This window comes from Antennarius striatus, chromosome 21 (assembly GCF_040054535.1).
Source record: "Antennarius striatus isolate MH-2024 chromosome 21, ASM4005453v1, whole genome shotgun sequence".
Classification (NCBI taxonomy): Eukaryota; Metazoa; Chordata; class Actinopteri; order Lophiiformes; family Antennariidae; genus Antennarius; species Antennarius striatus.
Window position 1 is genome coordinate 11,359,738 of NC_090796.1, and position 16,974 is coordinate 11,376,711.

General features: G+C 40.0%; 2 protein-coding genes across 3 annotated transcripts in view; one reads left to right on the forward strand and one right to left on the reverse strand.

The window, feature by feature from the left end:
- Positions 1-47: 47 nt before the first annotated feature.
- afap1l2 (actin filament associated protein 1-like 2) overlaps positions 48-16,974 on the reverse strand; it is a 28,427-nt gene continuing 11,500 nt past the window's right edge. The window contains exons 3-19 of one of the 2 annotated variants that reach the window (XM_068305193.1): positions 15,107-15,172; positions 13,486-13,568; positions 7,769-7,880; positions 6,339-6,550; positions 6,047-6,226; positions 5,856-5,942; positions 5,664-5,748; positions 5,458-5,562; positions 4,930-5,141; positions 3,598-3,743; positions 3,385-3,496; positions 2,813-3,067; positions 2,403-2,703; positions 1,160-1,333; positions 900-1,087; positions 590-787; positions 48-502 (exon numbers count right to left, since the gene is read on the reverse strand). In XM_068305193.1, the coding sequence (XP_068161294.1) occupies positions 476-502; positions 590-787; positions 900-1,087; positions 1,160-1,333; positions 2,403-2,703; positions 2,813-3,067; positions 3,385-3,496; positions 3,598-3,743; positions 4,930-5,141; positions 5,458-5,562; positions 5,664-5,748; positions 5,856-5,942; positions 6,047-6,226; positions 6,339-6,550; positions 7,769-7,880; positions 13,486-13,568; positions 15,107-15,172 (2,543 nt within the window). In that variant the 3' untranslated portion in view covers positions 48-475. The remainder of the gene's footprint in view (positions 503-589; positions 788-899; positions 1,088-1,159; positions 1,334-2,402; positions 2,704-2,812; positions 3,068-3,384; positions 3,497-3,597; positions 3,744-4,929; positions 5,142-5,457; positions 5,563-5,663; positions 5,749-5,855; positions 5,943-6,046; positions 6,227-6,338; positions 6,551-7,768; positions 7,881-13,485; positions 13,569-15,106; positions 15,173-16,974) is intronic. The other variant, XM_068305194.1, reaches the window with a different exon arrangement.
- On the forward strand, positions 10,897-12,883 carry LOC137588247 (kelch repeat and BTB domain-containing protein 13). Its single transcript, XM_068305198.1, has one exon. It carries the CDS (start codon positions 11,170-11,172, stop codon positions 12,685-12,687), a length of 1,518 nt encoding a protein of 505 aa, XP_068161299.1. The 5' UTR covers positions 10,897-11,169; the 3' UTR covers positions 12,688-12,883.

Consider the following 16,974-nt stretch of genomic DNA (forward strand, 5'->3'; position numbering starts at 1 on the left):
GCAAACAGTAAATCATTCTCATAAATAAATTTCAAGGCAATCAATCCTGCTGTCAGTACATTTTTATTTGAGTAAAAAGTGCATTTTTAGCTAGCAATACAAGCCCAAAGGCTGAATAATTGTGTAAATATATTTACATCTTGGCTACCAGCATATATGAACCAAGCTACAATCTAGAGGGTATAAAATAAACAATTTTATAGAGGGATGTCATTCTGTCTTAGACTTAAGTGGTTTTAAATGTTTGGTTGTTTTCATGGAAACATCCTACCGTATTTGTGCATCTTTATCAAGAACAATCGCTAGACTGGCCGGAATGCTACTCAGTCAATGACCTCATAAATGGAGAAATGGTATACTACTGCAGAATGAAGTATCATAATCTAATATTATCCAGTGGCATTGGAGGGAGGACGTCGATTTAACATTGTGGTCTGAGGAACTTGCGGCCTTCAGGGGTTAAAGGACACTCTTTCTAGGTGGTGGATTTTTTCTCCCACTCCTGTTGACACAAAAGTTTGAAATTGACAATATGATGCAAACACAACTGATTATACAACTGGTATTCCTGAGTTATCTGCAGCCCTACCTTAGCTTTCTGCAGGACGTTTCCTTTGGTGGCCATGATGGAGGCGGGTCTAATCTTTAGTGTCGATGCAGAGTTGACTGGACAGCCTGGGTCTGCACTGGTGTTAATGTTGGAGGGTTGGAGTGATGATGACGATGATACCAACGATGATGATAATGATGATGATGCGTGGGAACCAGACAGTGTTGCTGCTTTAGGCTTGGGGTAAAATGAAAACACATTAGGTGATGGAAAATGACAAACAGAAGCCCTAGCTAAAGAGTAGAATCACATGGATGTAACAGATTTACACTTAAAACAGTGCACTAACCACAAGGGTGTCCTGGAGACTGCTGTCTAATGTAGTTCCCAATGTAAAAGGCCCAGCTTCCACTTTCTTCAGGCTCTCTTTAACTTCTACCAATCTTAGTTCCACCTCCACTCTACGTTGCTCTGCCTCCCGACATTCCTCCTCCTTCTGCTTCAAGCAGACCTCTAATGAGGCTTGCTGCGTTGGATCTGAGGACAACAGATAGCTGATCAGTCTGTAATCAGAGAAGCAAGGCACCACAGGAAGTGAGGGAGGTGTACCTTGGCAGGTGCTGAGTCCTTCTTTGATTTCCTTCCTCTCTTCTTTTAGGTTTGCCATACTGTTCCTAACCTCCTCCCGTTCTTTTTCCAGGCGGTCACGCTCATCAGTGTAGCGGCGCAGGTCTGCCTCAGTGCGGTTCTTGCCAAGTTTCCCTTCGACTGCAGTGGGAGATCCTGGGAATTATTAATTAAATAAATTAAATTACATTTCATCATTGGCCATACACAACTTCAATAACTTTTGATATGTATTGTGACATTTGCCAAAGAGAACACAAGATTAGTTATTAGTCACTGTCCTGTTTTTGGATCATAGTCATTAGATGACCCCCACCACCCACCCCACCCCCACCCAGACCCACAAATAATGCACCTTCCCATGTTCAGCACATCGCCTCAACATTTAATTTGTTCATCAAAATAGCAAATAAAAGATCCTGGAGACTATAATTCTTGGAGGGGTTTTGTAAATATGGAGACAAACAGAAAAGTATGGATGAGACTGGACTGTGTGTTACATGGGACTGCTAATCTTAGCAAGTGTTGCAGATCCTGAAGCTTCATGAAGGTGATTTTCCCACTAAAAGTCTTTTGCTGTAAAATGAATCTGAGCTGCAGTCTGAAGTCATGCCTTTGACTGTAGAGGATTTAGGATTTCACTAGGGGGAGCCATGGTGGCATAAGATCACAGAATCAGCATCGAAGGAAATGGTAATGCTGTACTGTATCTAATCATTGAAACTTCATTAATTTAAGGCCCCCAATTTTAACCATGTAAATTCCGACTATTGTGAATAAGGAGTGTAGAGGTGGTAGTAAAGATACTGATTGTTTCCTTGCCTTTTAGGAACCCTGTGCAATGTCCTTGTTGCAATTGCTGCTACTAAGTTCTCTGCCGCACAGTACATCGTACAATTTTGAGGGCTCATTGTAAATATATTCTCATAATTGCTTGTTTTTTTACCTGCATTTTGATTTTTTTTTTATTTTGTTTTTCTTTTTTTTGTATTTATAGTTACTTAATACTTCATATACTTTACTTTATATAACCTTTTGCACAGTGAGTTGTCAAAAAATTTCGTTGTACCCTTTTGTATAATGACATGAAAGGCATTCTATTCTATTCTATTCTATTCTATTCTATTCTATTCTATTCTATTCTATTCTATTCTATTCTATTCTATTCTATTCTATTCGAAACAGGAACCAAGCAAGGAAGACATCACTTTTCTTTTCTCCTCACCTATGGTATGCGCCTTTGGCCGCAGGGATTGAGGACTTTGAGGGAGGCCAGCAGAAGTATGCACCATTAGGCCTTTAAGGATCTGTACCCCAGAAGAAGAGTTGAAGGCCTGTGGAATTCCCAGACTGGTCCTCTTTGGGATGTCCTGGTTTTGGTTTTGGCATGTGGCTTTGACTGGTTGTGCTTGTGGTGGAGTGGGAGTCTGGGGACACTCCAGTTCTGGTTTACTGATAACTGGGGTTGAACTTGTTCCATTTAACTCAGATGTTGCGTTAGGTTCAGTCTGGTCAGTTGGAATGACCTGGGATTGGTGCATTGGGGAAAAAATAAAAGACAAAAACATCAATTCAAATATCTTTTTTAAAAAGTAATAAAAATAAAGCAAATATACACATATACCTTTTGCCTACCTCATTTAATTCAGAAAATGGGTCCTCCTCTTCCTCCACTATTACTGGGGAACATCTCGAAGTATCTTTGGCAGGAGGAGTTTTAGCACCACAGGACGTATGAAGGAAGGAGCGCACAGGGACCAGATCCAAGTAAATCCTGTTTTCATTGTCCTCTTCTGTTCCTACTGAGTCCTCTGAGTTCTTCATGTCTGTTTCATCATTTTCCTGCAAATTGTTTTCCTCCATGTCGGGTAGGTCAATGTCCTCAGCCTCCTGTGTTTCATGGAAGTTATGCAATTAGAAAGTGGCCAGATGAACAGACCGTGTGTAAAAATGAAACTTAAAACTGACTAAACAACAACAAATATCTCAGCAAGGGTGCTGGCTGGATTTATTCCTAAAAAAAATAAACCAGGTAGTTTTACGAATCATTTTTCATTTTCAATGCATGGACTTAGATGCCATTAGCAAAGTTATAAAAAAAAGTAATAATGTACATACACTATTCTGATCTTACACACATGATACAATGAATGATTTAATTAAAATAATTAATTGAAGGAAATAAAGCAGTTATATTGTGAACATACCTCTGGATCAGCTATAGACGCCACATCATCATACAGCTCATCAGAGTTGTTAGGGATTGAGGGTGGAGTGTCTATGTAGGTATTTGGCTCTGAATATCTCCTCTGCATCAAGCTAGAGACACACAAATGCACAAAGAGGAGTTGCTTAGATACTTCGCCTACGTATGCAGCCAGTTGAGATCAGTTTTCTGTTAACAGAAATATGGATCTCACTATAAAGAGGTTTTGGCAGCAGTGACGATGCTGGTGATCCTCTCAGCATTGACATAGTCGTACGTCAGCTCCTCTGGGTCCATCTTGCTTCCAGTTTGTGACAGCAAGAGACCCAGCCAGTGTCCCATGTCTGCAGACGTCTTAGCCTGAGAATGTAAGGACAGCATTCAGCACAGATAATACACATTTAATACAGTTCTATGAAATAGAAAGCTGCTCAAGGATTTATGCTGAACACCAACATAAAAAATGATGTCATGTCTTATGATTGCTAGAATATTATTCAGTCTTTCATAAGGTAGATCATTTATTAAGTGAAACACTTAAAGCCATTAAGGCCATTACAAAAAAGTAATTGCTCGAAAGTACATATGTCCTGCCAAACATCGGTAAAAGTGAAAGCCAACCATAGTAACAATACTTGAGTAGTTCTTGTCTTATTAGTATATTAGTATGAGAATTAAATGTTCCTAATAGTCATAAGTAATTTTCCAGTAATACATGTATCAGGTAAATTATATGTAACATATGTGAGATTCAAACACCCTGTAATTTATAATGGAATGCATTTCTCAAAAATAGATCATTTTATTTGTATCATTGGTGCAGGGACTGAGAATTTTTTTTTTTTTTAAATAAAGAGGAATAAAGCAAACCATAAATGTGACAGAGCTTTCAAGACTAAACATTCCATTCCATTGCCCATGACAAAATGTTTCTGTGGCAGGGTGGTACTGGAAGGCTAATGAAACAGGGCGTATCCCTGGTCCCCAAAATCCCAGCACATTCCCACCCTGAATACACCCCCCCCACACACACACACACACATTACATAGGCTGATTACGTTAAAGCAGGGATTTCCAAATGAGGACATGACGGTGTTCAGGGCTCCTGTAGGTTGTTTTTTACAGAACTGCTGACATTTGTTTTTGTCATTCCAGACATGTTAGACAACTGGTCCTTTCTCCTAAAAAAAGTTTCATCTGAAGCCCAGGTGAATCGAAGACAGGAAGTGTGCTGCATTATGCCGCATATCATGCTCTGTTTTCACTCTTTCTTTGAAAATAGCTTCACCAGCTTATAACATCCCAGATCAGTCTGACAACCATAACCAACTGGTTATCTTCAATTTAGTGGAAAATGTGTTCAACCATTGCTGCCGTTGTTGCGTGAATATTTATCCTATCACTTAGCAATGACTAGAAAAAAACATTTGTACTAGTTAACAGCGGTAATTACACCAAGCACTGAAAATCAAAGCTTAGTGAAATGGATCAGTAACTCTTATGAATTAGAGAGAGTTATCAGTAGAGAATTCACAGGTTGTCTACCTCAAGCGTTGCCAGCTGTGTGCCTTCCATGTTGATTCTAAAGGAATACAAGTGCTCAGGACTGGGGTCAGGCAAAACGCTGCAGCCCCCCAGGGTCACAGCCGGCTGGCTCACTTTGTTCTTGCCCTTGTCCTGGTAAAACCACAGCTGCCCATTCTTGATTAGACACCAGCATGTCCGCCACTGGCTGTTCACCAACACGTTGAGATAGCCTGACAGAAGAAAGCCAGACATTCTAACCACGAGGTTACAGTCTCTCTTTCTAGGTGATAATATTGTAGAAAAATATTGAAGCAGAGATAGATTTTTATGTCAGGAATGTTTTCACCAGCACATAGAATAATTTACAATTTCATTATTGTCACAAATGAAGCTCTTCATGCACCACAAAGAAAAAAATTTGCACAACATTTAATACTGTATTGTATTTTATGAGCTACAAACACAAAATCAGTGATTCAAAGTATACAAAAAGCATCTATGTGACAATCAACACTGGAATAGAATCCATAGCTGATCCCTGCTTACCTGAGGTGTCCACACATTTCTCCGGGCTCTCTAATGAGGAAGGTTTCTTCTTACCAATGTTCATGAGGTTGCTGAACTTCAAGCCTGCACCATATTTTTTCTTCACTGTGGTAGGGATGACATTACACATTTTGAAATGAAGAGTGAGATGATTTTTTTAAACAATTCATGACACGGACAAATTAAAAGCTGAAGAGGAGATTCACCATCTTTGTTTTCAGGAGTCTCAATGTGGCTGTCGGTGCTGCTACCGCTCTCTGAAGCCACCGAGTGTCTTTCACTTAGCTCTCCCTGAAAGGCCGAATCAACAGTTCCAGTCAGTAATGAACTGCCCTCCTGCAAAGGTAGTCTGCTCAGTGAACAAAAGGGACTCTGAAACATGAATGTTAAAAGTGTACCTTTGTACAAATCAGCCTTGGGGAGTCAGACACAGAATGCTGGTGGTCAAAGCTTTCAGCAGGCTTCGGGCTGATCTCTTGGATCACCTGATAAAACAAGGAGAAGCTCATGCCATAATAAAAACTGCAGGATTCACTTCATTGTAACACATTGTTTCCCAACATGTTTAGTCAGAAAAATTGCCGCTTACCCTCAGCCACTGCTCAGTCTGCTCTTTGCTCTGTAAAGCCAACACAATGGCTTCCCCTCCCACCGGAATGATCTTCAGTTTGTGCTCCTTTCTTTTTAGCTGCTTCTCTTTGTAAACCACACTGCAGCCCAGCAGACTCACATCCAGCAGAGGTGTCTGCTCCTTGGAGCTCTTATAGCACTGAAATGGAGAGAGGCAAAAGAAACATCTACTTTGTGATTCGCAGTATTGAAGCTTCTACAGTATTACACAACATGCTTTATTTACCATTTTAATCATAATTGCTACCCACCAGCAGGCGGTGATCCTTGATGACGCACAGCTGTTTGGACCACTGGCCCAGCCACTTCTTCCTCCACAGGAAGGCACAGATCCGAGAATCCTTCATCAGCTCGATGGATGCCTCCGCTGACGGCCACTGGTGCTGCGCTGATGGTGACTTTCCTCTGGTCACTTCCTCCTCATCGTAGGACTCGTATGAACTGCTGACCGCCTCACCATCATCTAAGGAACAAAATCCAGAAGGATGTGTAACACTGGTAAGAGACATATTGTTCATTCAGATTCCAGCTGAACAAACGATGAGAGCTTCTTGTGTCCTGTACTTGACGTTCTTCTTCAGTGGATGGGTATTAACTTCTTGAAAATCTGGATGTAAGTAATTAAAGCATCGATGAAAAAAGATATAAAACAGGATAATTCTACACATTGTTTAACATACAAGGAGTATAAGAGGAAGAATGCTAATTTAATTTATATAATACTGGAAGAAAAAGAAACAGAACGATAAATATGTGCAGTTGAGCTGTGGCCAAGAGTTTGGGGATCTGATAGATGATGCTAGAGGAAGTGACTCCATAGAAATGTCTGACTGATAAATGAAGTCACGGATATCCTGACAGTATGGTGATGGACAAGCTGGATGATCGTAGCTAGAAGCTGCTGATAACAGCTTAAAATGTAATCAGTCTGCTTGGTCACCAGGATAAAAACAAACCTGGCAAGCCAGACATAGCTGAGGCCTTCCAGGAGGCCACATCCGACTCACAACCATCTTTAGATTTTTTTGCGGTCCAGGCTTCTGATGACTAAGAAGAATCTTATAAAAGAGACTATGAAAATTCTAAATGTGTAGAGTAAATTGTGGATTAGAAACTGTAACAAGGTAGATTTCTGACCATCTCTGATGAAGCTTCCTGTTCACAAAGTTGACGCTGAGGTCTTCTCTTGTAAAAACAAACAAACAAACACTGTTGCCATTGTGCTCCATTTGAGCCTTGACAAGTATTTGCCACAATGCTCTTAAATTATGTGGTTTCAGCAAATGACAGAAGCTTGTCTTTTCTGTAGATTTATGTTGTCTCAGAGTGCATGAGATACTCTGGGAAGACAACATCTCTCCTGTTGAGAGTGTGAAGCCAGTGTCATTATGTTGTCAGTCTGCCGTCATCATTAAGAAACTCAAAAGCTTGAAGTTTCTGACAAAACAAATATAATAGAGCAGGTGTCTGTCCTCACACTTTAACAACTCAATTACACACTTCAATGCTTATTTTGGAAAATAAAGCTAAAAGATATGTGAGCGGTGTAAGAAAACCTTATTTATCAAGTTGACCTTGAGAGCTTCCATGATAGTACAGCATTAAAATGATGTGGGTTAGATAGTCTAGGTGTCTGTTACAAAAAGAGAAAAAATATATAACATGTAATAAGAGTTCTTACCATTGAAAGTTTCCCCATAGGGTTGAGCCTCCTCATAGTAACTGTCTGAAGTGTCTATACCTGCCAGAGGGGTAACCCCAGGTAGAGGGAATGGCTCCCGTCCCACAATGCCCTGACAAATAAGGAGAAAGCAAGACAAAGGGGAAGGTCATTGAATACGTTTTTTTATGACTTGCTATTGTAGAAGCTTCAAATGAATATTTTCAGCAAGCATGAAAATGTCCACGTCAATAGTAACATTATCAGCATGTGCTGCACATGTGGCTAATTCAGCTGTCACATCAGGAACAAGTAGGGAATTCCTCATGTAACCAATCCTTGCCTGACCCCGTACAGGAGAGCGTTGCATTCCTTATTTCAGCAAAGCATGGATGTGTGTGCGAGCAAGGGCAAGTGAGGAGTGAATTATTTTAATGTGTGTGTGTGTGTGTGTGTGTGTGTGTGTGTGTGTGTGTGTGTGTGTGTGTGTGTGTGTTACATGTGTGTGGGCCTTGTGGCTTTCCAGAAATCATGCAGCAGTCTGGCTTCACTTCTGTCTTTCCTCTCATCTCCTGTGTGGTAACGACTGTCTGTCTGCTCCTTCTCATAGCACTACAAACCACCAGACTCGCTGCTGCTTGGCTCCTGAAAAATCTCAATTCAGTTTGAATATTAGCCACTTTGCTAGGCTTTTTCTTTAAATATTTTCCCTCGTTTCTTACTTTTTATCTTACTAAAGAATGTGAAGTAGTTATTCATAGAAACTGTTTAAACGGCAGTCTGTGTAATTTAAAAGTGTAAGTGCTCTAAATACATTTTGGAGAACAACTTACACAAAAAAACCTGCATAGTTTCTGTTTGATATGCTAAATGTCTTCACTTTTAGGTTAAATGTAAAATAAAGTTTGTACATTTGATATTGCTTCCTCTTTATAAAGGGAAAATTAACAAAATGAGAAGAAAAAATGAGCGTTGATACACTGTTTAGTGACTGCTGATGGATGTTCAACAAAGCAACCAATCAATAACAAAATATTGAAAAAGGAATCAGGATTTTTCATTCAAAATTTCTCACTACTGATGTGGGCCTTTCTTCCACCATATAGCACTGGTGGGCTGACACATTTCCAGGAATATACAGCAGATGTTGTAAGCAAGCTGAATGACTGGAATCATGCAGTAGACCAACATCCACTCATGGTGGTGGTGACTTGTTTGTCTAATAAACTGCATGCAACAGAACGTTGAGGAGAGAAAACATGTAGAAATGTATGGAACAGAGATGTTGTGGTTGTCATTGTGGTTTAAGCAGGGTACAGTCAGTTTTATAAATAGTGATGTTAATTTTTCAGTATCTGCAAAAAAATGTCAAAATATTAAATAATCTTTAATTTTTTCTCTTTAAATTGTTGGAAATGATCACAAAGAATATATTTGAAAAAGAAAAAAAGAATAAAGTAATGTAAACTGAGAAGGCTACAATATCTGGAGTACCAATCAGCATACATAAAGTACATACTGTACTATCTAGACATCTACTGTACATACAAGCTGCATGCGCAACAAATTACACCCTCCATTCGCATGCGAGCATCTGCCACGGAAAAAACACAACTTAGTCCCATAAATGATTTAAATAAGTTAAGGCAACAACAAGCCTAATTAGCTTATTTAGATTCAGGTCAAGTTAATGCCTCGAAAAAACCAAGATGGACGTTGTAGGACAGACTAGAATGGAGCCAGCATCTTTGGATCGTAGGAACCAATGAAATACATAATGTAATACATTCATAGAGTATTTTTTTTAAGTTGATGAACTTTTTGGTGTTAAAATACTAAATTCTGATTGTATGACCAATACATTATTTGCTGTTATGTGGCTACGTGATGTTGAGGTGGTTTTATTGATATGACCAAAACCATGACTTAAAGAATTCACTTAACTGTTTAGGAGATGCTTTAGAAAGTTCATGATCTCAGATGTAAGAGAAACAGCTCAAGTGCTGACAGGAGCATCATAAGAAGAAGCAATTCTTCTAAAGAGAAAGGCACACATGCATACACAGGAACACTATCAACACAAACTTCTAAATGGTGACCCCCCCCCCCAAAAAAAAAGCTGCTCAGGCATCTGTTATTAATTAAAACAAAGAGTCAGACATTCCAGAGTAGCAGAAGAATGCCCCCCCCCCCAACCGAACCCATCCCGCCCCACCCCACTGCCCACACTTATCGTTATCTCTTTTTTTTCTCTATCTGTTTCACTCTCATCTCCAAAAAAGCTAAAGCTGGCTTTTTTGTCCTCAACAGAGAAGGGACCAACCCAGGTGAGTTCTTTAAGTGTATTTATTTCTACCAGAATACTTTGCAGTCGATGCAGTCACTTCTACCACTTTTCACACACATACATACACACATCCTCACCACAGAAACACAGAGTAGAAGGAATGGATCGAGGACTCAGAACATAAATAACAAAGCAAGGAGAGGGGTGGCGGAGGAGGAATAGGGGCGTGGTGGAGGGGCTTTGACAAAGAGTGGGAAAAAGAGCCCAAAAATGAACAGTCAGAGAAACATGGAAAATCCCTGGTTCCCATGCCAAGAATCTGGCATAGTGAAAACACACACACACACACACACACACAAATGCACGCACACACACACGTACATGCACACACAGTGTATCTCACAGTGTATCTCACAGAAGAGAAGGTCGTGACACAAATAATCAACATTGGAGAACGCTCTGTCCACCCACTCTTTTGGTAAGAATCATTCATGTAAAACACAAAATATTCAAATTATGAAACATGAATATAATGACAGAAAAACCGCTCCAGCGCATTGTGGGAAGAAAAACAAAGTCACATGACTGTACACATACTGTTGTTATTTTTCCATTACAGTATTTTGTCTTCTTCGGAACGCGCTAGCCTCCACTAAACCTTTCATACTGTATTTTTTGTTTCCACCCATTTGAACACAAACACTATTTATAAGTGCAATGCACAAGTAAATACAAATAAAAAGGGCATCCTTTGGTAAAGCAGTCAAGTTAAACAAAACTGAATTTAAAGAGGAAATAGTGTTGCAGAATTAAATTATGACTAATTCAGCAAGTACTTAAGCCAGACAGTTATATTGTCATTATTGTCATGATTAGTTGCCTGCACTCACATCACCAATTACTATGCATGTCAACAGTATTCCTTTCCCTGTCTGACGCTTGCAAGTGGTGCAGCTGCTATCTATAGTACAGCTCTATTTTCAGACCAAGCAGACAGAACGCAATGAAACCCTCACAAACAAGAAATCATACGCCCAATTCGGGGGAAATATAGCCAATCTACCCGTGAGTCACACACTGTTGTGTCATTTGAGAGCCTGTTTTAGGAAGCAGAAACTCCTGGGGTCACCGGATCATGGAAGTGCCTGAAGGTAAAGGAGTCAACCGGAATATTCATGCTCAGAATTCAGGCCTCGTTCCAGAGCACAAAGAACAGCAAGAGGACTTGGTGAAAGTGAGGGTGGAAGGGAGCTGGTTCACTGTGGAGCGGACCTTTCTGGCAAGATACAGCAACTACTTTCATGCTCTGTTTCACTCTGGGATGGTGGAAAGCCACCAGGATGAGTTGTACCTGAAAGGAGGAGTGAGTTCAAGGGGGTTCCTTATTACCCTGGCTGTTTGTAGGGGAGAGTTTCCCACCATCAGTGACCCGGACGTTCTTGTAGAGGCAGTTGAGTGTGCTGCTTTTTTGCAGGTTGCATGTCTGGTGCGATATCTTTGTGACATTATTGACTCGGACAATTGCCTCTTGCTTTACCATGCTTCCTCCATCTATGGGGTGCATGCACTCTTTCACAATGCTGCCCAGTTCCTTTGCGATGCTTTTGGTGACTTACAGGAATTAGCAGAGAGGATCATTCCTAATGACCTTATAGAATATTCTCATTCATTGTCTCCTGCTTCTTACATTGCTATAGGCACACACTCACCTTCATTGGAGCTGTTGCATGACTCCTTTAGGGTTGTTTGCTACCTTGATGAAAAGGAGGGAGAGTGGAAGCATCTGACAAACCTCCCAACTCTCTGTAGCACATCCATGGCTGGAGTGGCAGTGCTTGACAATCACCTGTACATTGTAGGGGGCACTTGCGGCTTTGGGAAAGACACAGTGGACTGTAGTTTCTGCTACAACCCTGAATCAGGGATTTGGACTACTCTTCCAGGTCCCCAGCAACCAAGGTATGACTTCACCCTCCTGGGTTATGATGGCCAACTTTATGCTATTGGTGGTGAATTTCAAAAGAATATCACTTCTACAGCAGAGAGATATGATGTTGAGAAAAAAGAGTGGACCTTTATACATCATGCACCAAGACCTGTAACATCAGCAGCTTGTGCCGTTTCAAGGCGTCGGATATTTGTTTGCTTTTGGAAGCCACCAGACACCACAGATATCTATGAATACATACCATCAAGGAACGAATGGAAACTTGAAACCACTATGATAAAACCTCAAAGCTATGGTCACTGTATGGTGGCTCACAGGGACAATTTGTATGTTATGCGTAATGGGCCTTCTGATGACTTCCTGCGCTGTCTAATGGATACCTACAACATCACAACAGGCCAGTGGACAGCTATGCCTGGACTCTACATCAACAGTAAGGGTGCACTGTTCACCGCAATGATAAGAGGAGACTCTGTGCTTACAGTGAAACACATGCTAACCCTTGAATACACCATTGCTGAAAAGGAATGGAAGCCCCGAAGGCAGATGAAGGGATTTCCAAAGAGCGGTTCACTCTGGACGTGTTTACTCAGGCTTCCCAAGACGGGACCAGCTATACCACAGCTGGATGCAGAAGGGAAGATGGAACAAATGTCTTTACCAGATACATCTGAGGGTTTCCTTGATGCTACACCACAACTGTGAAATAACGATGAACTAAAAATCAGTGCCATGCTGTTTTTGGGTTGCTTAACCAGACTATGGTAACAATAAAATAGCAACGTTGTGGCAAAAATGACACAACTGTTCCTCATTCTCAGCATTCACTTCCATGTGCACTCACTCACACTTGTGCTTGCACAGATGCATATGTGGTGACCTAAGCATCTGTTCAGATTAGCAACAGCTGCTACTGTAGTTTATATTAGCAGTGTCTTGCATGTGTGTTAGTTGTTCATGCATGTGTGCACTGACAAGATGCTCTTAAAAACACACACACAAGTCAGGGGCCACTGGCCTCCCAGTCATCATAAAACACACTACAGCTCACTTGCACGCATTCAGACACACACTTTCCCAGGTCTGTCGCCCCCATGAGTGATTGTATAACTGGTTGTATGGAAGAATATGTTTCAAAATCTTCAGGCTTGTGACTCTTAGGATTTCGGGAAATATGTCTGGCCAATTTAATTCTCCAGCAACATGTGTTACCGATATATTATTTTTTTATACTTATACTGTGTAGCAGTAACAACATTTTTATTGTAACAAAAGACCGAATAATGTCAATTACACTTAAAACGGGAATATATCTTTGGGCTGCTTCTGCATGCCATTGAATTACATGATGACTTTCCCACATATTTAGAGTTTTGCAGCCCTGCTGGGGTCAATTATGCTTTTACAATCCCCACCATGGAGACCATGGTTTGCGTGCTGTGTGAAGTCAAATAATTTCACTTGATAATCCATTCTATTGGAATCAAACTGGTAATCACTTACTCCTCTGGGGGGCGGCAGGTCAGGAAGACTCTTTTGTGGGACAGGTACATGTTTTCCTGCTTTTCCATTGACCAGGGCATCATCTACGTCAGTAAAACACAAAGTGGGAGGTCAGTGAATACCAGAAAATTCCCCTTGCACATAATTGTACCTGTTTTAAGCGAGTTTCCTGGTACAAGGGTAAAAACAAAGAGCTTGTTAAACATGCAAATAAAATGTACATTTTTATTCAATACTACCTCTAAATGTCCTTTGCTGTGAGCACAAACGCTTCATTGTTATCATTAGTGTTCAAGCATCAACGTCAATCAAATAATGGAGAAGTCTGTTAGTGAATTTCATGCTTGAAGAAATTGTTTGTCATCAAAGAGAGAACGTACTGATTATTATTAGCTTTCTACTCAATAATTGTACAGTCTGTACAGTACTAGCTAGATATGTGCTACAGAGAGAACAGTCTATCTATAGGAGATATCCTTCTTCAGCATTAAAATGACCCATTTTAAGTACAGTACATTCTCTTGATCTTTGGGGGTGCTGGTTAATGAGTATCCCAAGCTAAGCTAACATTCTGTTGGGTGTAGATTAATGTCTAAGAAGAACTTATGGCGCTGGAATCAATTTTATCCATGCATTCAACTATGTCCTTGAGTTTGGATCCACTTGTGATGAGAAAAAAAATCATCCATTAGTTTGCAAAATATATACCTGTAAAAAAAAAATTGGAATTGAATTGGAAATTGAAGTTTGAAAAAGAGAATTTGTCAGATTTTTTTAATCTTGTTAACTACAACTTTTTTGTGGACGGAAAAATGGAAGAAAAATGCAGTTTTACCATATTATCAATGATCAAGAAGCCATAACTCTCAGCCCCCCACTTTCCCACTGACTCTGTGAAACAAAACATGTGGCTTTGCTAGCGTCACTACTAAAAAGGTGTCTTTGGTCGCAATGAAACCACTTTCTTTAACACCGTCCAAGCAAAACAGGTCAGTCTCAGATGGAGAGGAGCTATGAAGAAACACACAGGAAATGGGGGTGAGGGGTGGGAGCACATTGTGTGTGTCTGTGTGTAAGTATGCGTGTGAGTGTGTTGGGGGGGGACTGCTGCTCATGGCAGCTTTTCAGTCTGCTTACGTGAAATTGTGCATCACTTTTAGCTGTACAAGCATGCACTCAAATACTCAAAGTACCTACCAGATTTAATTTTGTTTAAAGGTTAGTCTCAGTGTACGTGTAATATCCCCACAAACATTCAAAGAAACAATCAATCCCAAAGCTCAAGCAAACTAAGTTAGATGTGGTTAAATCCCAGTTTAGTATGTAAATCACATTTCTAGTACACCAAAACATAAAACTTGTACTTCGACATTTCTTTCAAATATGCAAGAATAGAATGTGAATTTTTTAGATTTGTAACATTATGATTCATGACCAGAATATATGTACATAATACATCTAAACCATTGTCCCAATAACAGTCTAGTGCAGGGGTGGGCAAACATTTTGACTGGTGGGCCACACAGAATTCTAAAATTTGACAGGTGGGCCAGCCGAGGAGCAAATGGATGGAGTGTTAATCAAAAGCATTAAATATCAGGAACATTTTTGAAATACGCACTTCTGTCATGTTTGTCTTTCCCACTGATAATGACTTTGTTCATGTAGATATACTCCTCATCAGCACCTGCAGGGACAGAGACAGTAGAGGTGATGAGCACAGACAGTTTCACTTTGAGGGGTGCTGCCCAAACACTGTAACTCAAGCTAGCATAATATCTTATATTCTGCAGGACCAGCTTGTTGATTTGTCTCAAATAACTATCCATCACATTCAAATTTATTTTACCAAACCAATTGGAAAATAAACATATTCTATATGAAAGCCTATTTTGAAGTAAATGCTTTCAGTTGAATGCGCCTGGAGCAGTTTAAACACTCTCACCATATTAAATAGATTAGGAAAATCTGTACACAAAACCTGCATCCACTCACAAGAACATGTTGCTCCCAAAGGAATGTACTGGTAGCACCGACGGGAACATCTAACTGCACCTTACTGCCAAATAAACTTTGATCATGTTTGCCAAACCTCCAGATATTTTACTCAAATAAGTAGCCTATTGTGCGGACAGATGGATCCATTATTGACTCCCACTTTCAGTGTGACTGAAATTCATTGCACATTAGTCATAAAAACATAACACTGTGCCATATCTGTCTTTATGTTTTTGGAGATTGTAGAGTTAAATATATAATACAGCTTATAAAACCATTACAGGATTTCAAAGTGTTTTAACTCCTTCAGAAGCACAATTTATTTCAAATTATGCCTTTAATCAATATCTACATTCATTTTCAATTACAAGAAATCAGAGTAGTCCAATAGTTCAAGTGATAATAATTCAATTTTGTGGCAGGAAAAGGTCAGAGCAAACAGTTCTCAAAGTAAGAATAACTCAAAATAAGAAAACAATTATAGCAATAGTAAAAGCCCAGAGATTATGAGTTTAAGTGATTGACCGTTGGAGTTGTCTTTTCACTCCAATGTGAGGAATTACATGGGATATAAATGGAGATTAAGAAACAATATGTTATATACCAACACTGAAGTTGCCTTTGGGAGAAAAAAGACTGTTTTTGGTTTAGTGTCAGTCTTAACATAGTGGAGTAATTACAAGTTGGCAAAAACGTCGCCATTACGTTGCCACATAAACAGTTTGAATGAACGTCTTCTCTCAAACAATAAAGCCTGTGGTTTTGGCAAAGCAGGTTCCAGTTGGATCCTGTAACCTGTTATGGGAATTTGTTGAGGAGCCTTATTTAATTGAATTTGGTATTTTAGCTGACTAAGATTATATTCCAGAACGAAATCAAACAAAAGTCTTACATTGGGCGGTACTCTGGAGAAAGCTTTTCCTTTGAAATAGATATTGTGAGGCGAAACCAAACAACAGTGGAATGAAACTCTATTTTGCCTGTACAGTGAAAACAGATTTTTCGGGGGACTGAGTTTGAAAATCTATTTATATACTGCTGCTCAAAGGAAGTTAGCATCCCCAGAGGATAACTGCAGCTTTGGAAAAATGATACAGCTTGGAGCCAGGAGAGGAAGTATGGAGAGACGAGTCCAAGACCTGAACATGGAAAAGCATGACTGCTGGTGTGTGTTGCTGAGTTCTCTGTGATGGAGTCTGGGATAGAAAGAGAAAGACAGAGGGAATAGCAAAACCCTTGGTGGGGTTTTCAGTTCAGAAGTGAATGTGTGTCTGTATAACAACTGATAAGTGACACAAAATAATGCAGAAATAGCTAAGACTTTAAGTGTGCATTTGTTTCTGGTGACGCCGAAGTTTTATAAAGGATCTCAGCTAGCTGAAATACAAGCATAAATCACCTCATCCCACCAGCGATCGCCACATTTTTATATTGAGTGCCAGAGTCGGTGAGCAGGAAGAACAACCTTGATTTTAGCTGTTTGACAGATAA